General features: G+C 42.5%; 1 protein-coding gene across 1 annotated transcript in view; it reads right to left on the reverse strand.

Moving 5' to 3' along the window:
• The window catches only part of cxadr (CXADR Ig-like cell adhesion molecule), a 40,576-nt gene that overhangs the window by 12,253 nt on the left and 5,987 nt on the right, over window positions 1–22,336 (reverse strand). Inside the window, exon 2 of the mRNA XM_085364257.1 lies at window positions 1,167–1,339. Coding sequence (XP_085220383.1) covers window positions 1,167–1,339 — 173 coding nt within the window. The remainder of the gene's footprint in view (window positions 1–1,166; window positions 1,340–22,336) is intronic.

A 22,336-nucleotide genomic window follows, 5' to 3' on the forward strand; every position in this document is an offset into this window, starting at 1 on the left:
ATGCCACACATGCCATACAACCCCGGCCTTGTGTCCTGATCTTACAGACTAGTTCTCCATTTAAAAATATTATCTGACAGCAGCCTTTCCCTTTGTTTGGATTTCCACAGCTCAGGTGAGCAAAGGTTCTGAGCCTCTGGCTAAAAACTTTCATTGCTCCGACTGGCCCGGCAGCTTTGCTCTTAGCAGGTTGGCCTAATTCTATTCAACACTGTCACATATATTAAAAATGGCAATTTGGAGTTAACACGCCACTAATTACAAAGAATTTACTGTGCGCACGACTTCACGTTGGTTAACGGCTACACAAATCTGAGCGTGCGTATGTAGCGAGAAAAATCTGATAGGTCAAGGAGAACAAATATGTTCAGAGAGAGACGTCCGACTTGTCCAAATCCCTCCAAAGGTTTGGAAACATTAACACATGTGGACACTGGAGCCAGCAAAATGGCACGTAATAAAGACAATAAACTGTGGAATCAAAGGCTTTTTGGGGATATTTGATATATTTCTGCAGCTGTATTCAGACACAAGGAAGAGGCCAGTTCATACAAAAACGAGACATGCTGAAAGTGCTCGCAATGAGCTTTCATCATGACAATCACAAATATACTAGGAACGTGTATTTCCTCCCACACTCCAGCTAATGAGCCACAGCAAAAAGAAACAGAGTTAAAGGCAAAACTGTGCAGACAGTCAGTTCTACCTGACTGAGAGGGGGGCTGGTTGGGACTGCAGACAGAAACAACAGTGGGTGGAGGACAGAGATGCCTAATGATGAGGCTGTGACCCATTTATAACATTTGGCTCACAAAAAAGCCATAGAACGCAAGGGAAGGAGGAAAAAAAGGAGAGAGGGATGAAAAAGCTTTGTGACAGGTGGCAGAGCAGAGAGCCACGGGAGAGGACCGTCCCACAGTAGAAACCATCTCTAAAGGCTGTTTCAGGCACTCCGCTGGCTTCATCTGTTAAAGTGATGGCATTCTTTCATTCAGACATAGTTAATATTCCTCATGGCTTCACATTTAAACACTGAACGAGGCTGCCATTAAATGGAGGATCTCCACGTGCTGTCAGGGCTTCAAGCTTCCCAAGCTCTTTTCATAGCCCAGAGACCGTCGTGAATTAAGGACAGCACACACATATTTTCATTTTAAAACACTTACCACTTGGTCGTCTTTCTGGTTGTCAGACGCCACCAAGCTCCATTCAATATCCAGCGGTCCAGAATCTTCAGAAGCCAGAGTGAACTGGCAATCCAGCTTCACGCTCTGTCCGCTGGCCGCCTCTGTGGGCGTAGACGCTGAAGATGATGTGATCTCTAGACCTGAGGTCAACCCTGGAAGCAAAGAACATTAATTAAAGTCACAAATGGCAACATATACAATAACACAAGGACAACTACGTTTGCAAGAGCTGTTAACTGTGAGCTTACTGACAGTTTTGGAGGTGACTTTATATTCTGTTTAACATCATCTGAAAGAAAAAATGAGAATAAAGCATGTTTTTCATAATTAGGACAGGAGTTTTTATTCTGAGACCAAAGAGCTTAGAGTCTGTGATAAGGGTGACTGCACTAAGCTTCAGTAAAGAGAGCAAGCCTTGTGCTAAAAACACTGCATCACAGCATAAAGGGTTTAAATTTACTGACAGAAAAACAAAAAATAAATATAAAACAGCAAAAGAAATTATTTTTGCTTTTCTGTTCTTTACAACTCATGTCATGTTTGTATCTTTCTTTGTCTCAGATATATATATTCTTTACATCTGCACAATGTAAAGCAAGACTAACGCAGCAGATCGTAGCTTAGCTGAACGAATGGTGATAATAATAATAACGACAAACTGAAGCAGCCTCTTAAGCATTTATTCTTAGAATGAATAAACATAATTTCCAGGGCGACATCATCTGGGTTAAGATTTTTTATTCAATAAGAGATTTAAGCTCCAGCAGGAGCACAGCCCATAGAGACTGGAGTTGTCACATGCCGCCTCAATGTATTAAAATCCTTCTGACAGCTTGCCACCGTCCAACCAACGAGCAGGGGGAGAACTTCTTAAAAAAAAAAAATTATCTCAATATGTTGCTGCGAAAAAGTGCTTTAAACGTGTTACACTTAAAAATACTGCAAAATAGCATCAAACACATGTAACTAAATGTATCTGCTGGGTCCATAGTGACATCTGCATCTCATTTTAGCTCCTTTCATATACTAACTGACAGATGGAGCGGACTAATCTGCACACGTATTTGGTGGAACAGCAGCCAAACCTGGCAACTGTTTACACACATTAACAGCAAAAATTAAAATCAAAGGAAGGAAAAAAAAAATCAGCTTCCAAGGTGTAGATGTTACTACGACCACTACAATTTATCGTTTAACCTTCAAAGTATTCTGTTATCCAAACCAGCTGATCGCGGATGCCTAACCCCGACGTTTCAATGTCATCATACAGTAGGGTTAACCAGGATATCTATTGTGGCAATTCTAACATCGAGACAGCTCACTGCAGGGGAAATATGTTTTCCAGGCTCTCAAGGTAAAGAAAGCGTTAGCTACAAGTCAAGTCCCCATCCCTCAGTGGCTTCATGCCCCTGTGGCAGACGAAAGAATGAAACTTAAACACATACAGAGTGTCACAATCTGACTCCAACCCACTACTGCTGAAGCTCAGAGAATGTGAGCACTTGATATGATAGCACAAGCTCAGTTTTATTCCCATGGCCACCGGGGCTGCAGCTGGTTGTTTCGGCCCACAGATTTTGACAGATGCCCTTGATGGGAACGATCCGCCGCCTTCAGCAGAAGCACGAGAAATGGGAAGCAAAATAGAGAAAAGCTAGATATGTGTCTGTCACTGTCAAAGCGGATACTCAGCCTGGCATCTGCATTAAGGAACGCCGTGTCGATTCATCAAACACTTAAAGAAGCTGCAGCACATTTTAAAGTTGCTTAGAGAGGAGAGAAAAACAATCAGCTGGAATGGTTTATCGCAGCGACTGCTTTCTCTGATGAGTAATGATGCACCTGTTGAATCGATGGCAGCTATCTGGAGCCTTGGGTAGCATTTGTTTCAATTACAGTGCAGCTAGAGGCCTTTTTCATTACGCACCACACAAATGAGAAAAAATGCCATTTCAGGATATTTTACCTTCAACGGGCAGACACATTTGATTGCCTGTACACCTCCATGACAACATATTCTGTGATAGGCTACAGAATATGTTATGATAAAGAAAACACAGGTAGTGTATTCTTAATTCTTCATCAAGCCCAACATGCAGACACAGCTTCCCCCCCCAACAATGATATAAATCCATTTAATCCTGCTTCAGGAAGTATAAACTCCAGTAGAGGAAGTGCAATGCAAATAAGGTAATCTGAGTATTCATAAGCCCTTTTCAGACATTAAATGTGTAACGTAACTAGCTTTAATGATCTGTTGAAGCGCCAGAGTGTCATCCAAGCGTCTCTTCCATGTCACTGTTTTCCAAAGCTTCATTTAGACATAAAACAATGGAGAGAGCCGGGGTGTGCCCATGAGTTTTGCCATATTGCAATAGACTTGTTGGTCTAGTTGCCATGAGCTGCAGTGAATTTGAGCTTTTATTTCCTCCTGCTATTGTAGCTAACAGCAGAGTCTGCGTATGTAGAAGCGGCGCCGCTCAGGTCGCCAGCAGAGATCTCTCGCGGGTAAATGACAGTTTTAGACTTAATGAAAGCAAAAAACAGACTGGATTTGATGTAAGAGGCAGCATGCACGGGAGATTTCTACCTTTCTAAAAGTGATAGATGATGATGAATGTCACAAGTAGGGATGCAGCAGTTTACTGGCTTCACCTGTGTCTGATTAAAGCCGTGTTTCCGTGTACACACAACATGCACACAACAGTGCAGCTCATGCACATACTCACGGCCGCATGCTAACATGTTGTTTGATGCGGCCCAAAAATGACAAAACAAATTAGATCAAAGCATGTGCTGAAAATAAAGCTCTGAAACATCTTTAAAATCAGACAATCTGCTACATCAGGACTTGTGAGTGCGACAGCTCACAGCATATGGCATCACGTTAGCTGGGCCCCATCTTCTTTCAATCACTGACAAGAATCTGCCCCATACATAAAAACTTTAACTGAGCCGTGAGTGTGAAAAGATGTTTTCAGGGCCTTTAAGACCACAAATCAATAATATTTACCCACTGGGTGTATTAGAAATACACTAGGACATCTCAGTTGAGCTCATTGTTATGATTTCAACTAGGGCTGGGCCATATTATACCGTTCACGGTAATACCGGTATAATGTTAGGCAACGATAGGAAAATGAAATATCGCGATAGAATGGGAGTAAAACGCGCATGCGCAGTGCCTTTGTTTTCATACGCACATGGCCGATTGTTGAGTGAAACAGATGAACCAGAATTGGTTTGTAAAAATGGTGCAACTTCCGTGATGTGGAACTGGTTTGGTGTTTGTCCGTCAGATACACGACAAAGCACATTTTTTTGCAGAACATGCAAGCGGCCGTTGTTATTGTCATATTTGTCGGACTAAGATGCTCTTAAATCTGGGAGTAATCTGGGTCCTAAACTCCGTATGCTTCAGGTCAAACGAACACTGCAGCATCACTAAGAGTTAAAAACTGTCTAAATTCTTTCATCTTTAATAAAACGATCAGCATTGCTGCTTTACCAGGTGTAACTATGAAGTTTAACTTCCAGGCATCCATGAAAACAAAAGTTATTACATTTAACGGAGTTAGAAGTTAGCAGGAAGCTAGCGGAAGTTAGCTCGCTAGTTTCGCTAGTTACCTAAGCATGATATAGCATGTTCTGACTGAGAGATTTCTGAAAAAAATCAAACGTACAGCTCTGCTATCACTTCCAACATAAATGAAGACAGGAAACTAAACAGCAGTGACGTTTGTAGGGTTACTGAAGTTGGGCTAGCTGGTATATAATGATGTGCTACATGATCGCTAGCGACACAGCTATGTTAGCATAACATAAACAGTGAAGCTGGAGGACGAACACTAACACTTTTCCACTTATAAAAGTTAACGTGAAGGTTCTTCATGGTTAGAGACAAATGCAATCGCATGGCAGGATGCTGTAAACGGACCAAACTTCAGTCAGGAGAACAACTGAGATAATCCATCCACAATACGAGGTTAGTCATTAATAGACTGCAACAACATGGGAATAGAGCCGCTGCCAGAGAATTCAACATTAATGAATCAATGGTACAGAAGTGGAGGAAGCAAGAAGAATGAGTTTAATAAAGTTTGATTTATCTGACTGCTTTGTTTCGCTTAATGTGCCTTATAATCCTGTGCACCTTATGGTCCGAAAAATGCGTACTGCACACTGCAGTTTAATGTTGCAAAGCACCTCTTTTTAACTTCAGTGGATATTATACATGGTTATGCTCAGGATATGTCAGCACATTTCTACTGGAAATGCCTTTTGGTTAAACTTTCAGCAAGGAATTTGCATTTGCACTGTTACGTTTTTATAAAGCTTTAATGTACATAAAAACCAGCTTCTTGTTTAAGTGAAAATAAATGGAAGGTTGTCTTTTTGCGCTAGTAATGTTGTGGAGTTGTATTTTGTCTCGCATCAATTATATCGTCAGTTATATCGTTATCGCAAATTTTCAAATATATATCGTGATAAATATTTTTGGCCATATCGCCCTGCTCTAATTTCAACATTACCAACAGGAAAAAAAATGCCTTATGTCACAAGACACACCACACTGTTTGCAGCTCACACAGTGTTGAGCAACATATACTGTATTCAGGATGTGAAACACCACAATCAGAACAGATATGATCTCACTGAGGTCAAAGTCTGCAGCGGTGCTGTATACAATCATCGGCTTATATAGGATGAGCTTCAGTGTTTATTAAGAGAAACAGCAGCAGAGCAAAAGTAAACAGGCCTTCTTCCCTGAGGGTAATATAATCGAGTGATAAGGAAGGCCATCATTAAATTCCAAGGAAAACTATGAAAAATGGGCTGGTTGTAAACGCAGTCATGCAAAGACTCCAGCCACAGATTTATTTCCTTGAGCTCAGAGTCTGCCATTGTAGTAAGATGTGTGCTGTGTGTGCATGTAGGAGGAGAGCTGAGCAATGAGGGAGTGCATGCTGGCTAATTAAAGTCTATCCTAATAACTATTCGTGACTGTCTGCGTCTCTGTGAGCGACTCACTGTCTGACGCAGCACACCCAGCATGGTTACTGGGAGACCAGGAATGAATGAGCAGAAGGAATTTAGGGTGTCAGCGTGCTCCACCCTGTACCCCCCCACTACCACTATCTCACTCACTCATCCCCCTCTCTGTCCCTCCCAGCCTCTGTCTCCAACACACCCGTAATTGTAAAGCGCCAGTCCCACAGGCCTCCAACTCGCCACAGTCCTGCTGATTGTAACCCCCCCACCTCACCGCCACCTTTGTCAGCATACAATGGGGAGCGAATCCTGTCTCCTGGCAACCAATCCCTCCGAGAAGGTTGCCGTGGTGCTTAAAAGACTGCATGGGAGGAAGCGAGGGGGAAAGTGAGCGAGCCAGCGAGTGTGGTAAAGAGAGGTAGAAAGAGGTTAAGTAGGAGGACACGGCAGGAAGATTCATAAAAAGAAGTTGATGTTACTTCAGCATTTGAAAGTGTTTATGCGGCTCGAACCGACTCAGACATCCACGTGGTTTCATTACAAAGTAGCAGTGCAGACACCGGCTCATAGTACAGACTTCAGTCAGTTTGCCAGGCCATACAGCGCTTCCTCATTCACCCACTCGCTAACTCAACATTAGCAGCTGTCCATCAGTGTCCCCTTTAACAGGAGGAGTCTCGGACTCTGTACTCTTCATCTCTACAAACACGTCTCTGGTTATGATTACACTGAGTCTACAGGCAAAAGACAAGACAAGCTTTCTAGATTTTTTTTTGCTTTAATGCTTCTCATTAGTGTGAAAATAAAATAAAACGATAAAGCAGGTTTTAGGATGGGCCCATCGTGTGATGGAAATGTGTCTCTTGGATTCTCAGCAGAACAGCTGCTTACTTCACATCCAGTTTTTAAATGGACTTCACCAACCAACGTGTGACAATCACAGAAGTCCTTCGACCTGAAGTAGCTCAGTATATATTTGAATAGACTGATATTTATACAACGGTTTTCTACTCTACTTGAATTCAATTCAATTTTAATTACACAGCACCAAATCACAACAGCAGTCGCCTCAAGGCGCTTTATATTGTAAGGTAGACCCTACCATAATACATACAGAGAAAAACCCAACAATCATATGACCCCTATGAGCAAGCACTTTGGCGACAGTGGGAAGGAAAAACTCCCTTTTAACAGGAAGAAACCTCCAGCAGAACACTCATCACTCACTCATTTGAGCACTCAAAGCGCTTTCTTACTTCAGTATCTTCCCCGGGGATACTTCTAAACGCAGATTAGAGGAGCAGGGATTGAACCGCAAAACTTCCGATTAGCAGACGACCCACAGCTGTAACCTCTCACCAACGCCGTGACTCAGGACTGTGAATGTATCCTCGAATGATATACTTTCAGACTCAAATGCACAAAAGAAATGAAAGACATGTTTTTAAAGAAATGGAAAAAGGCAAATTTTTTATATTTACACATTTCAACTTAATTTCTCTATTTTAATCTATATAATTCAAGATAATTCTAAGATAATAAATCTCAGCAACGTCCACTACTAACCTAATCTGAAGTCAGAACAGATTAGCTTCTCATGTGCATAATTTCAAAGCATGACTATCACTTTTATAGTTTTTTCTTTCTTCCCCTCTTCTAGACAACATGTGGTGCAAAGAGCAGCTCCGCCATTTGCTAAGCTAACATCTCCTGACCCAAACTAAAGACCCTCAGTCTTGGCACAGGTCAGAGTGCACCATAAGCTTCTTGTGAAGTCTGAGAGATAAAGGCAGCAACTATTTCAGTCACTACAGCTACAAATAAAGCCTGGCTAGACGAAGGAGGTGAATGACGCTGCAGTGAGATTTACTTTCTTTAAGGTTTGCATATCCTTAATGCAGTTACACTATCATTTGGTTTGACGTAAGCTTAAAGTGTTTTGATATTTCAATCAAGTCTGATGTATTGCAGCCTGCTGCTAAAACACACATATAAGAGTGCATGGCAGAGGAAACAATCTGACAAATAAGACATGCATGTATGAATTTACATTTTTTCCTCATAAGCAGCACTGTGGGTGGAATATGTCGAGCTCATTGGAAACCACAAAAACAAACATTAAAACAATCTTAAAAAGTATTATTTCCAACCGAGTGAAAGGAAAATAATCTCATGCGCAAGAACAAACAAACAGCGGCGACAGAGCTTTTGAAAAACGTGGCACATTTTTCCAGCGAGGCAATGACGGTGGGATGAACATTAGCAATTCATTACAGTACATTTGCAGTCTGTGGGGCTCTGGAATGAGCACATTAAACCGCACAGACGCTTTACCCATCATAAACAGGCAAGCCGATCCCCTGTGACAATGCTGACGAACATCAATTATGTTGGGAATGGCAGAGGATAACTTCATAACTTGGTTGCAGCTCAAAAAAGGCGGCTCTGAATGCTCGCCCTAGTATTCCCGCTGGAGCTATTCAATTTGAAGCAATGTGGGTGCCCTGAGAGCGAGCTTGGCAGGAGTTTATGTAGTGTTGCAGAGGGCTGGGACTGTTGAACCATACTGATTGTGCCGTAATGCAGCCTGAAAGCTCCACTTGCCACATAGAGTAGGCATCAATCCCCATTGCGGAAGACCTAAAGGCTGTTTTGACATAATTGGACATTAAATGATGAAGGGGTGACGAATGACAGGCACTTTACTCAGTCGTCTGACAGCTTTTACACAAGCCTATGGGGGATGCGGTTAATACAGTATCTGTGAAGCTTCCATTTAGTGACCCGTCTATGCGCATTTAATGTGGCGCTAATTCTTAATTACTGCAATTATAAAAGCGAGGCTGACCAACAATCCTGGTATTTTATGACATCACTCAACCGCTCAAAACAGATTAAGGATGATGACTAGGGCTGCCACGATTAGTCGACTAGTCACGATTACGTCGACTATCAAAATCGTCGACGACTGATTTAATAGTCGACGCGTCGTTTGAAGCTTTGTAAGATCCCAAAAGACGCAGGAATAAGTAGCAGGATTTAAGAGTGTAATAACGGACTGAAACAGAAGATGGCAGCACTGCATGTACAACGATGCCAGCTGCCGTTAAACCCCGAAGAAGAAGCTGTGTCCCAGAATTCATAGCGCGGCCCTGCTCAGTTTCCAACAATGGCGGCAGCTAGTTAGTTTTAATGTTACTCTTATTATTCTTTCTGGGTCACAAAATACACGTTTAACATATTTTTAGGCGAGAATGTAGCTGTGTAAACCTCAAATATCGGCTCAGTTTATCAAGACACCGCATATTTTCAAAAGCGCTCCGACGTTTTCGGAGACGTCTGTTACCCACTAGCTCGATAGCTAGCCGGGGGCTAGGCTAACTAGAGCCGTGAGAACACCGGACTCCCGGCAAATCGTTTTCAAACCCACCGCCGTCTTTCGCTACTCAGGTTAAACATGATATATAAGTCACTTAGATAACTTAAAAATGTTATTGTTTGGCTTTTTTCAGTGTTTTATTTGTTCCTGAGTAAATCGGTTTGGCTGAGATTAAAGTTATAGTTTTTACACAGCTGAATAAACGTCAAGCAGACAGCTGATCATCAGAAGTGTGAGATGCTCCAGAATTTACTCCGGTGTCCTGTTATATTTTAGATAGCAAGGAGTTTATTAAACTTCACCGAAACAATCTGCAAATTTCATTAAAATTTAATAAACTATCATCTTGTCTTTATTTTTAGTTAGCACATACCTTAAACACTTAAAGCTGTAAGCTAATGCTAGTTATATAAGAGCAGATGCTGCTGGTGCAATAAGCTGTACGTTTTACGTCCAATGGATCTGATTAGTCGACTAATCGCAAAAATAATCGGTGACTAGTCGACTATCAAAATAATCGTTTGTGGCAGCCCTAATAATGATTTTATTTTTCACGTACATTTAAGTTCATTTGGACTCTCACCATTACCGATGTTAAATTACTGAGGGAATAAAGGAACTATGGGAAGGAAGCAACAAAAGAAGAAAGGGACCACAAAGGACAATTTCCGTTAGCTCTGTCCTTAATGGACAATTAAGTTGTCATCACAGGCTTGGAACCACTCATAGAATTCCTAAGCATGTGTGGACACCAAAATCCCCTTTCCAAAGTTCAGGATGGGGGATTTTCTTAACTCTCTGCAATCCTGAACTACTGCAAAGCTACATGCGAAGCTTTAAAAGCAATACTGGCCCATTCCAAATCCCCTCCTCCCTACACCCCATGTGAGAAGAGAGCAAATTAACTCAAGCAGTCTGAAGAGTCAGATAACAGTGCCCATCATCTCCACCATCTCTGAGACCTGTAGAAACCGACTCAGGCACATACAGGGACACACATAAAAGGCCTGTGTCCTTCAGGATTTGTCGAAGCCCAGTGACAGAGTGAGGTGGTGACAGTGTGGGGCCTGGCTATGCCATAAAGCTGATAGGCAATACGCCAGTCCAAGGAGCAGCACACAGATAACCCACTGATAACATCCTCGTGGGAAACATTAACAAATGTGCCAGAGTAGCCATGTGAGGAGGAAAGTAAAACATTAAAGAGGCAAAACACAGTGGAGCTAAATAATAAAAGCTGCTTCAAGCGCATTTGGTGGGTCTTGGTATAAAAACAACAAAATAAAAACCCTTCACCTGGATGCAAACATAGCTGTTGCACTGAAACAGCAGGAACACTTTTTCCCAGTCGCAGAAGCCAGAGGGATAATTACAAAATCATGTACCACTAATTTTGCAAGGGGCAAAAAAACAATCTCTGCAAGCAATTAGTTAACACATGAAAGCATTTTGCATGACTTGAGAAAGGGTGCAAAACAGAAATATGCCTCATGACAGCACACGCGCATTCATGCGTTTCTGCTGACATTTACTTCCCATTAGTGGAGGAAGAGATGCCGCGGATCAGCTGAAGGATTTAAATCAATCATGAGCCCGTGGTTAATGATGGCATGTGTGTTAGGTACGTGTTGCTAAACAACAACATCAAACCTGCATCTGCTGCACGTGTTAAAATATGCGTCGTTTGTCTACTGTACAGCCCGGATACAAATATGGCCGCAGTGTTTCATTGATTTTCACAATACTCTTTACTGACACGTTCAGTTAAGAATGTGAAGCAAAACCTTTTTAATGCAATACATAACAAATGAGGGTTGGGTGAGGCTGCTGGGGGAAAAACGCCAATGTTTATAGAAGGGAGGTATTTGTCTTCTAAGCTTCCAGCAGCTTACTATGAACAACAAAATGAAAACCACATGTCTCAGTGGGATATACTGATGGGGTGTCTCTCTCCTGACACAGGAGTTTCTATGAATGCGAGCGGGGGACGGCCATGCTGCTGCCTATTCGACCCCCTAAACAAATAAAATGTCTGATAGAGACCAGGCCTCTGCCGGCACCCCCGCCTTTGTCCGGGCCCCAGGGCACAAAGCCAGCTGCGATCAGGAGGCAGCGCTGCTGATCAAACACTGAGACACAATCGCAGCAGATGCAACTACTACATTCAGACTGTTGATGGGCAGACAGCTTTAAAAGCCAATTCAGATTCGATGGCTTATAGAACACGCAAACGCACGCACGAGCACTTGCAATGCAGAAAACGACAAAAATATGCGCGTGAACGAAACAAAGGTTTTCTCATGGGTGTGATTCATTATGTGAGAGAGGTGAACACTCAAGAAGTCAGCTTAAAGCAACAGAGCGTGAACATCGCGCTAGAACATTTCTCCTGAAACACTGAGCTAAATTAGGGATTACAACCAGCCTGCTTTCACAATCATTAGTGATGGAATTCCACCAAAAAACTCCAGGTGGGAAAATTCAGAGATCAGCAGTTTCATCGCTCAGTCTGAGGTGAGGTGGATGACTGTAACATGCTCAGTGGGAGTAATAACAAAGAGTAAGAAGAACTTCAGTCTGACTTGAAATATTTCCTCATTCTTCTGAGAACAATTCCCACCGTACCGGCTTCAATGCAGAGATGCCGTTTTTGCTCAACTTAAAGCTGCTTGGATAAATCAGCCACACATAAACAACATGTATGTTAAGTAAAGACCTACTGAGACTTAAAGACTCCTACGGTGCACTCCTAAACCATTAAAAGGATTAAGGTGTCGGTCCAGACTGCAGACGGTGCAGAAACGGCTAAAAAACAACAAGAATTCAAACAGAAATGACTTCAAATGAATTCCTGGATTCCTCCCTTGTTCATCCAAGGAGGAGTGCAGCATGTTTTAAAACTTTAAATCTGACCACAGTCTCCTCAGAAAGCTGATATACCAGCGATGTAAAAGACCAGAATTTCAGCTGACATTTTGAATGCATCACATTTGTCCTCTGCTATGTTAGATTAAAGTATCGAGTTATTTTCAGTGCAGCGCAGAGAAACGTATGGCTGTTTCTGGAGGCTGTCATTGGGTACGCTCATGCCATTTCCTCCAGGTTCTGGTCTAAAATTAGGTCTCCTGCCTGAAGGACATTACACGATGGTGGTCTTCTGGACACTGAACAAGTACACAGTTTCAAATGTGTTGCATATCCAGCCCACACTGGGCTGTTCACAGGCAACGGGGCCAACTGCAGTGCAATCTATTCAAAGCATATTTGATTGGTGTTGAAAGTTGCCCGAGGACTCCGGCGAAAAAAGCACATGAAAAAAAGTACTTTGTAATAACTGCTAAAACATCAATTCCTTTTCAAATGCAGTTTTAACTTCCCTTCTGACTAAACCCTCTCATCCTGTCCAAAGCAGCCCTGACCAGGCAGAATGAGGTCTTTGTGAAAGTGTAACAACACAGACAGTCTCTTCCTGTCCTCTGTGTGGGGGAAACTGCGCTGCAGGACATCCAGATAAGGCTGCTGTTAAAAGATAAGACAGATAATCCTCCTTCTTTTCTCAGTTTTTGCTCAGCGCAGGAAATAAACACAGACCTGATACTTCAATGCTGTAGTGTCTTCTTCAGTGTGAGGTTTTGAAGGCAGGTGTAGTCGAGGCACCTGAGTGGTGGGCCCTGTAGGAAGCTGCAGGCAAACACTGTCAGTTGTTACAGCTTAACCACGACTGCTGGGTTTATTCATGCCCAGAGCTCACACTCTCAGCCTCGACATGAGGAGAGAGCTCCAAACGACCGCTCCTGTTGACATACATCGTTAAGTGACAGGACACAACTGGGAATGTTAAAAATAACTCACAGCACTAGTTCAGCGATCCAGTACAAAAGAGGAAAGCCTACAAATGTTGTTATGACATAGCATGAAGACATTTACTCTCCATGTTGAGTTCTTTACGCAGGCGTGAGATAACCCCGTCAAACTCAAAGAGAAGCAGAGAGTCTGGACAGTCGAGATAAACCCATTCAAAGAAGCAGAGCTCAGATTTGAGCACATCTAATATTCCAGGAGGAACGCTACGAGCTGCAGTTATGTAATTTGGCAGCTAATTAGAAATAAAATAAATAGAAACTTCTTTAGAAAACATCAGGCACATTTTCTATCGATATTTGTTGAGCCCACATTAAACTGGACTTCACAGCATGAAGCAGAGACTGCACACACCTCTCTTATCTCTGCAAGATTACAATGAAAAAGCAACAAATAAATTAACATACGTTATTTGTAACAAATGCTGTATTTCTGCTTCTAATTTACTGTAATATTCTCCACCCAGAGGGCTTTAAAAAGAGAAGACAACTGACTCAAAGCTGGAATCCTCAGGAATTCACTTCATTTTGATTTGGGAACAGCTGCATTTTCCTTGATAACTGTTTTTTTTAAACAAGGAAGGAACATTTACTGTCATTTGTCCAAAATAAAGCAACTCAGTGGTATAATATAAAATGAGAGGAATGCGTTAGCATCTTTTACCCCGGGGAGATTTTTGCAAGAATGTTTTATATTCTTCATGAGCGAGTCTTGTCTGTCTCAATCTGTTTATTTTGTGCAGAAGTAGATGTTCCTTTTATCTGAGCTGGAAGCAGAAAGCCTGGGCTAACACTGAAAGTTGATAACAACCACTCATCATCTCTGGCTGGAGTTTAGCTTTTGATAAGCCAGCTGATGCAAAGAAAGCCTGGCTTTGTCGAACGCGCTCCACAGTGCACCCCTCAGATATGTTTCTTTACAGCGCTATTTTTAATAAACAAGTCATTAAACACGCCAAACCATGTGCCGACAGCCCACAGGCCACTGTGGTTGTTTCTTAACTTTCCATCACCCGCTTTAAAAACATGAATGGAATTTTGTTGCACATTCCTGATTTCCATTTGCAGCGATTGCTAACCAAGTGCAGTGTGTCCCACACATATACTCAGGTATATTTTCCACCATATCTTCATTTTTCTCTTGCATGGATGATTTACTAGTTGTCTTATTTTAAAAGGTCAGTTGTTGATAAGAAACTAAGGAGTACAGCATCTCAAAGTTTTTGTTTTGATTTCCAAGTTGTAACTGTTTCCATGCCTCTGACTTGTGTGGAAAAAGGGAAAAAATGCTACAAACAAGCTTCCACCTGCAGAAGATTTGTCAAGGTCAGCTCAGTGTGCAGTGAGTGCAGCAGAGTGTTTCCGCCTGAAACCTGCCTCAGAAGCAAACTCCCCGATGGCTCCTGATGACATCTAAAGAGGTCTGAACCCTGAGTAGACTGTACTTGCAGCCAAACACTGCTTATAAGGGCATCTCGAACAGGCTTACAGCTACAGTAGATTATGTCAGTGAAGGACAATCTACACAACTGTTTACCTACCTTGGTGTGGAAAAGTTTAAACTAGCAAACTGTAGAAGTTTTCTGGTACAAGCAAAGCTCTACAGTTCAGACACATCCATCTGGGAGGCCCAGCTGGGCAGCGATGTATAAGGAAACACACCTAACACAAGTATGAGTTTTCCTTGCTGGATCGATGTCCCACAGCTTCAGAGCTGTAAGGAACCAACGTGGGCTGAACACCATAGGACTGCTGTCTAAAGGCTGTATTAGTTGACAAAATGTTGGGTGACATTGAAGGCAGACAGAGGATCTATTTTATGTGTTCACAGGTCATTAATCTACAGGTCTAGCTGCTGAGTTGTGTTATAGCTTCAGCTGTCATTTATAAATCTTGTCTCAAATGAAATAAATGTGGAGGTGATGCTCCCCTGCCACTTTTTAAAGGAGCTGGGTGCCGTGTGTGCCGGTGTGACTGGAGATTTGGTGATGGGTCTTTTCTTCTTGCAATTATCAGCCACTCATAGCAGGCCAGCCAGCTACGCACCTCTGCATGTGCCTATGAATTATACATGGGCTCCATTAAGACACTTAACAGCTGGTTTCTCAGGAACTTACCAGCAACAACTGCAGCCGGGCTGCCCCTTTGTGACTGCTTATTAAAACAGCAGCATTTAATTAAGGTTGTGCAGTAATGTGAGTTCTGACCATCATAAACCAGCCAGTCACAGAGCCAATGTCAGTTCAGTCTCATCTCTCCAGAGGGCAGCTGGGCAAGCTGTCGATTTCCTGGCATGGCGGTAAGATGCAACGCAGGAATTAAATGTCTGTTGTGGCTCGCTGACCTTGCTGTGGTTCGGACACTTAGCCTTTTCTATTCCAACTGTAACAGATGTCCTGGTCATCATACCTGTACATCCAACAAAGAGCCAGAAGTAATGACTTGAGAGGAAGAAGAGGTTGAGCAGACAGTTTTAATGAATATTACTGGGAGAGAGAGGAGATGGCAGACAGCCACACTCGTTCTGGACACCTGGTTATAAAACCATAGCAAGCAAATGAATGTCATTTAAATGTAGGGATGGGTACTGATAAGATTTTAACGATTCCGATTCCATTTTCGATTCTGTTTAACGATTCGATTCTTTATCGATTCTCTTATCGATTCTTTTTTTTTAAAAAGGAGAACACTAAGGTCGATTAGCTTAGAACTGTGTTTTATATCTTCTCTTTGAACAAGATAGAAATTTAGGAGTAACATGGCCTTACAAACCCAACAGTGAGATCTTAAGAGATCCACAGCCTACGGCTCTTCAATGGGGTGTCACAGGGTCCCCAGGAAAAAAAATGTATATGTAAAATAATAAAATAAATATTCTCCTGTAGCAATAACAAAGTTTAACATAAATTATTCTGTAGCAATTACAAGAATATACAGTAATGTCCCTGCCTACAATTAAACACATTCACTTACCAAAGTGAAATCGGGGGCATCTGCTGTGGCAAATGGGTGCAAGCCTTTGACCACAAACTTAGACACTGCTCGGTGACATTCGTCTATCCTGCCTGAAAGGAGACGCTACCGGTAGACTGCAGTGAGAACTGCCAGCATCTGAGCCAGCCAGACTCTGTGTCTCTCATCATGGTCACTAAATGCACAGTAATAGCAGGTTTTGTAATAAGGTAAATCGCGCTAACATAATGTGCAATGCTAATTGATTAGTTACCTGCAGTATTAACGGGAGAGGACGTGGAAACGCTACCGCTGCTGCTGGGTTGAGCTTCGCTAGTCCGGAGCGGATCAAAAACACGACATTCGTTGAACGCAATCGCGTGTTTTTTGAGCAAATGCTTTTGCATGTTCGTAGTGTTTCCTCCCTTTGATGAAATCTCTACTTTGCAAGTATTGCACGTTGCCCTGTTGTCATCCTTTCTCATAAAGTGTAACCAAACTTTTGAGCGTTTGTGCCGCTCAGGCGCTGTGTTTCCTACTGGGTAAAAGACGCTACTCAACGTGATGACGTCATTCGGGGCGACTGGAATCGATAAGGGAATCGTTTATAAAAGTGGCAAACGATTCCAAGGAATTGAAACAGTGGGAACCGGTTCTCAACAAGAACCGGTTTTCGATACCCATCCCTATTTAAATGCGATGAAGACCTGTTGAATTCATAAAACAATCACAACATTCACAACTTCCCTACCGTAACAGAAACACACCAGTTGAAACCAGCCCTCTTTTCCTTTATATAACACAATGCCCCTCGAGATAAAGAAAAGGTCAATCACACCTACATGGGAAGATCAAACTGCATTATCATTATCTGATCCTTATCCAAAGATGAACTCGATTAGTCTGATCTAATATTAATTATCTCTTCGACCCAAACATTACATCCATCCATCTTCTTCCGCTTATCCAGGGCTGGGTCACGGGGGCAGCAGCCTAAGCAGAGAAGCCCAGCTCCTCCTCCAGCTCCTCCTCCAGCTTGTCCGGGGGAACAACAAGGCGTTCCCAGGCCAGCCGAGAGATATAATCTCAGCTGGGTCTGAAGGGGTGACGTTCATTTGATGCCATAAAACACAATACTTGGCCTCTTTAGAGATTCTGACATTTTTCATTACAGTCTTTGGCTTCGGTTTAGCACCAGCTCGATAATGAGGCAACGAATGTCACAACAAATTGGATTTATTTCCTGGATCTAATTCTGTGCCTCTTTGTATCAATTCTCCTTTAACGCTCGTAACAAGATTGGGACTTTGTCATAAAATTTCACCACACGACTGCTTCAATATTATTCACAAATGTCAAATACAAGCCATCGCAGCACTGTAACAACTGCTTCGATCAGGATAACACGCATTTGCTTTTATTACAAATCAATTTTTTCCATGGACTGGAGTTATTAGCATAAGTATATAATTTGACAAGATGATTAAATGCCAGACAAAGACACACTTGGAAATCAGCACCACAGGGAGCAAAAAAAAGTGGGAGCGAATGAAGAAAGAGGCTCTCTCCAGACACCACTTATTTGCCTTTTTCACCGTACCTGCAGCTGGCAATGCGTAATGTTTTTCAATGAGACGAGGTGCTAAAAATGGCTCCTTCAACAGCTGCTTCACCCCCTCTCCCACCTCTCAAAAATCACCCCACCTTCTGCTTATGGAGCTTTTTTCCTGAGCCATAATATTTTTCAAGATTAGACACACAATTAACTCTAATGTTCTTAGAGGAGAAGAGGGGGAGGGCAACGCTGCTGGAGGACAAAATATAATCATCGCCCCACAACCCAGCTCTGTGTAAGACAATGCCTGCACATTAGCTGATAATAATGTGACATACACAAAACAATACACAATGTTAATCTCGGAAATGATACATCTACTGTAAACCACAGCTGAGGAGGAAAATGTATCGCCGTAGTGAATTTCCAAGTCTGCTTTACAAGATAAGGAGACTTTTTTAATATATAGTAGTACACCACAATAGGCCTGTTATTTTACCACCGCACACAGAATCTGTCAGAGGTTCAAGCACACGTAGAGTCGAGCTGACATCTACCTAGCAAGCAAGCTAGAACAAGCTGCACACCACTACCTGCAGCACCCTGGGGGTCTGTCTGCCACACTGTGTACCCTCAATGAGACGTCTAGCTCAAAGTGTTATGCAAAAACAAAAAGGATATGAACCTGTAATGTGGGGAGAAAAATAGGACTAGTGCTTTCGGTCGTGGATGGTGCTTTAAGGGTTATCCCCCTAACGGTGCGACACGGCGATGATGACCGATGGACTCGGAGCGGAGAGTATCGGCACTACTGTGACCTTGTTTTAACTAACAGGTTACATGGACAGCAAGAGGCTGTGTGCTGACAACAGGTAGACACAAAGGGCAGACAATGATATTTCAAACGGTGCAACGAGCCAAAAGACTTTCTAAAGACTCCAGGGATCATGACAGGACGTGGAAATTTAACTACTCAGGAAATGCACTTAGGCCAGATGAATAAAGATATCATTTTACTCCAAAGAAGTTTTAATGAACAGAAATATATACACGGTGTAAAAGTGAAACCACTGCCCTGCTGATTTAATTTTGGCCCAATTTTTATTTATATTTTTCTTCTAAGAGATGCACTCGCACTAAATGATTAAAGAAGACCAATTTCAGAATCAGCATACTTTATTAATCCCTAAGGACATTATGTGGGTTACAGTTGCTCCAGTACAGTAACAGACTAGACCAGGGGTCCCCAATCCCAGCCCACGAGGGCCGGTGTCCTGCAGGTTTTAGACGTGTCCTTGATCCAACACAGCTGATTTAAATGGATAAATGACCTCCTCAACATGCCTTGAAGTTCTCCAGAGGCCTGGTAATGAACTAATCATGTGATTCAGGTGTGTTGACCCAGGGTGAGATCTAAAACCTGCAGGACACCGGCCCTCAGGGACCCCTGGACTAGACTATTCAATACAATATGTTACAGATTTAATAATAATTCCTAATAAATATCAAAGATTGACAGAAGTGATTATAAATAATGATCAAGAATGTCGACAGCAACATTACTGAGTAGAAACGAGCGTGTGCAAAAAGGCTGTAACTATTCCAGTGTTTACAGTGTGTTAGATGGAGGAGTTGTACAGGGAGGTGGCCACGGGCAGGAATGACTTCCTGTGTCGTTCAGTGGAGCATTATGGGTAATCTCAGTCTCTCACTGAGCGTGCTCCTGTGATTGGCCAGCATGTCATGGAGTGGGTGGGAGGTATTGTCCAACATTGTCTTTATCTTGGACATTTTACTTTGCTATAGTTAGTGCCATGAATTGATGGTGATTCATAGTTCCAGCTAACTTGCTGTAAAAATGAGAGCATCCCACATAAGACAAAGAAACTGCACTAAAACATTTGCTAATGTTATAAGTCTGAGACAAACGTCAGCATCCACATGCTCATCTCATCTCATGGAGCTAATTAGCGCTGACATTTGAAGTATTCAGGTTTAGCCAAGCTTGGATCATTCGATTACTTGCCCTCTCTCCTATCATCCTTAGCCTTCAAACCCCTATGCTTTATTTATAACATGTATACAATTCATTGCAGTTTTTTTCTAAGAGCTTACAGGGTACGCAACGTTACAATTTACTGAGCAAAAATATTAAACATTCACCCTCAGCTTTTCAAATGAATTAGCTGAACAACATAGTCCAGCAAATCAATTATTGGACAATGAATAATAGAACTGAAGTAATGCAGCTGATGATGCCATGTCAACACTGACACGCCAAAGTGTTATAGAAGCTGGACAGAGGCTACACAAGATGACGATGATCCGTCAGTGTAATACTGACTTTATGACCAAGGGTTCAAGATAAACCTTGCCAATATATCTTCCTACAAGAATGCTTTGGCAGCAGCCCCAGAACGCAGCTTCACTCTCAACCCTGTGAAAAAGCAATGAGCTCTGAATACAAAGTGCTCTCACACCCATTAACAGGACTCTCAAACAGGCACCACTATTAATCATTTTCATTTATTCTCTAGCCGGCAATAATTTGTTCATTTAATAATTCAGATACGAAATGGAAGCTAGAAGAGAGGTAATGTGGCGAGGTAAAGGTGGGCTCAGTATTTCACACTTCTACGTAGGTGAGCGGGAGCCTGCACAGGGCTGGCATGCTAAAATATTAACGTGTGGGCTGTGAATATTCATGCGCGGCCATCCCCATCGTGAGATTGTGGAGGACACACCAGTGTCCCTGGAGTGTAATCCGATTCTACGTGCCCCTGCTTCATTTCCAAGGACAAGGGGCTTTGGGTGGGGAAGGCGCTCGGCTGAATAGAAAAACGGCGACTGCAACACGTTTCAGCCAATGGGAGGCAGGGAGTGGCGTTAGACTGACGGGTCACGACGAGGTTGACCTCCAGTCATTACTGTCTGTGTGAGCTGATAATGGATCAGGTTGTGCTGCCACTGTCATAGCTTTACGTAAAAGTGACAACAGATATTATCCTAATAACAGTGAACGTTTCAAGACATTTAGATGAATCTGAAATAGGAGTTTCGATCTGCTATAAAAGAGGATCCATATACAGAAGAGGGAGGCTGGATTTAGACACGCACGCACGCACGCACGCACGCACGCACGCACGCACGCACGCACGCACGCACGCACGCACGCACGCACGCACGCACGCACGCACGCACTCCCCGTGTCTGTTTTCAAAAGGTAACCAAGCAACCAGGCTCTTGTCTCGGCCTTTGGTTATAGGCTTATCAGGTAACTCCCTTCTGTGCCCGTCCCGCTCACATTTTTACAAGGTTGCTTTGTGCTTTATTCTGTTTTATGGCAGTGGCCTCACTCTTGACCCAAACAAGAGTAAAGTCACTTTTGTCTGGGTCAAGCGAGGAGTGGAGGGGGTTGAGAGAGTACCAGGGAAGGCTTCTAATACCTTTCCTGGAAGAATGACTACTCGGACTGTGCGAGACATGCAGAGTGTAGACTGCCAAATCCAAATCAACAGGTTATGTAACCAAAGCAAATAAATGACCATTGTCAGAGAGAGCTAAGGACACTGTTTTCACCTATGACAAAAACTGTTTCCCTGATGAGCTAAGAAACAAGCTATTTTCTTCTCTGCAGCATTGACACTAATGGCTTATTTCCAACTGCAACCAGCCAATCAGTGAGCCAATCTCCCTGAGCGCCATCGTTTATTTTTATTTATTTTCTAAATACTGTTTTCCTTCTTTTCCTTCCTTCAGTCATGAGAATTAAGAGTATTAAACTGTAGTTTATGCACCAAGACTTAGTATGTGCTAGCGCACCTGTCTAAAGTACAGTACACAGCATCAGCTCCTGTTCAATCCATGACTTCATTTATTCTAAATAAATAATGAAGGTATTGCTGTTCTGCTGTATGTCCAAATGTGTCCAACTCACACGGCTTATGGATGGAGCACGCTGTTACCTGGTGCTGCAGGAACAGGATAAACACACAAGACCCCGAGAAACAGCTGGCAGCCACAAACTAAACTCCAGGACACTGATAACATCATTCCTCCTCAGACTTATTCGTCTGATCTGTCACAGAGATGTAAATGGAAAACCTCACACACATGAAAGGCTTATGGTGATTTTAGAGATGTGATTTGAGCTCCACTGGGTGCTAACGGCATGCAAACTGTGTCTTCAGTATGAAACCTCCGAGCCTCACAACACTTAGCGTTTCAAATATAATTGTTATCTTATCCTGTGATTTACCCATGAGTATTTCTCATTTGTACTTAATTTTTACAAACACTTTGCATTAAATCATTTTAAGATCTCATGGCTGAAGCACAGTAGGACACGTGCTTATATTATACACAGTAGCAAACCCATGCGTACTTTAAATATGTACAAATTCGTCTTGGA

Source organism: Diplotaxodon limnothrissa, linkage group LG10, assembly GCF_057381915.1.
Source record: "Diplotaxodon limnothrissa isolate DT_005_m linkage group LG10, D_limnothrissa_male_GT1.1, whole genome shotgun sequence".
Taxonomy (NCBI): domain Eukaryota; kingdom Metazoa; phylum Chordata; class Actinopteri; order Cichliformes; family Cichlidae; genus Diplotaxodon; species Diplotaxodon limnothrissa.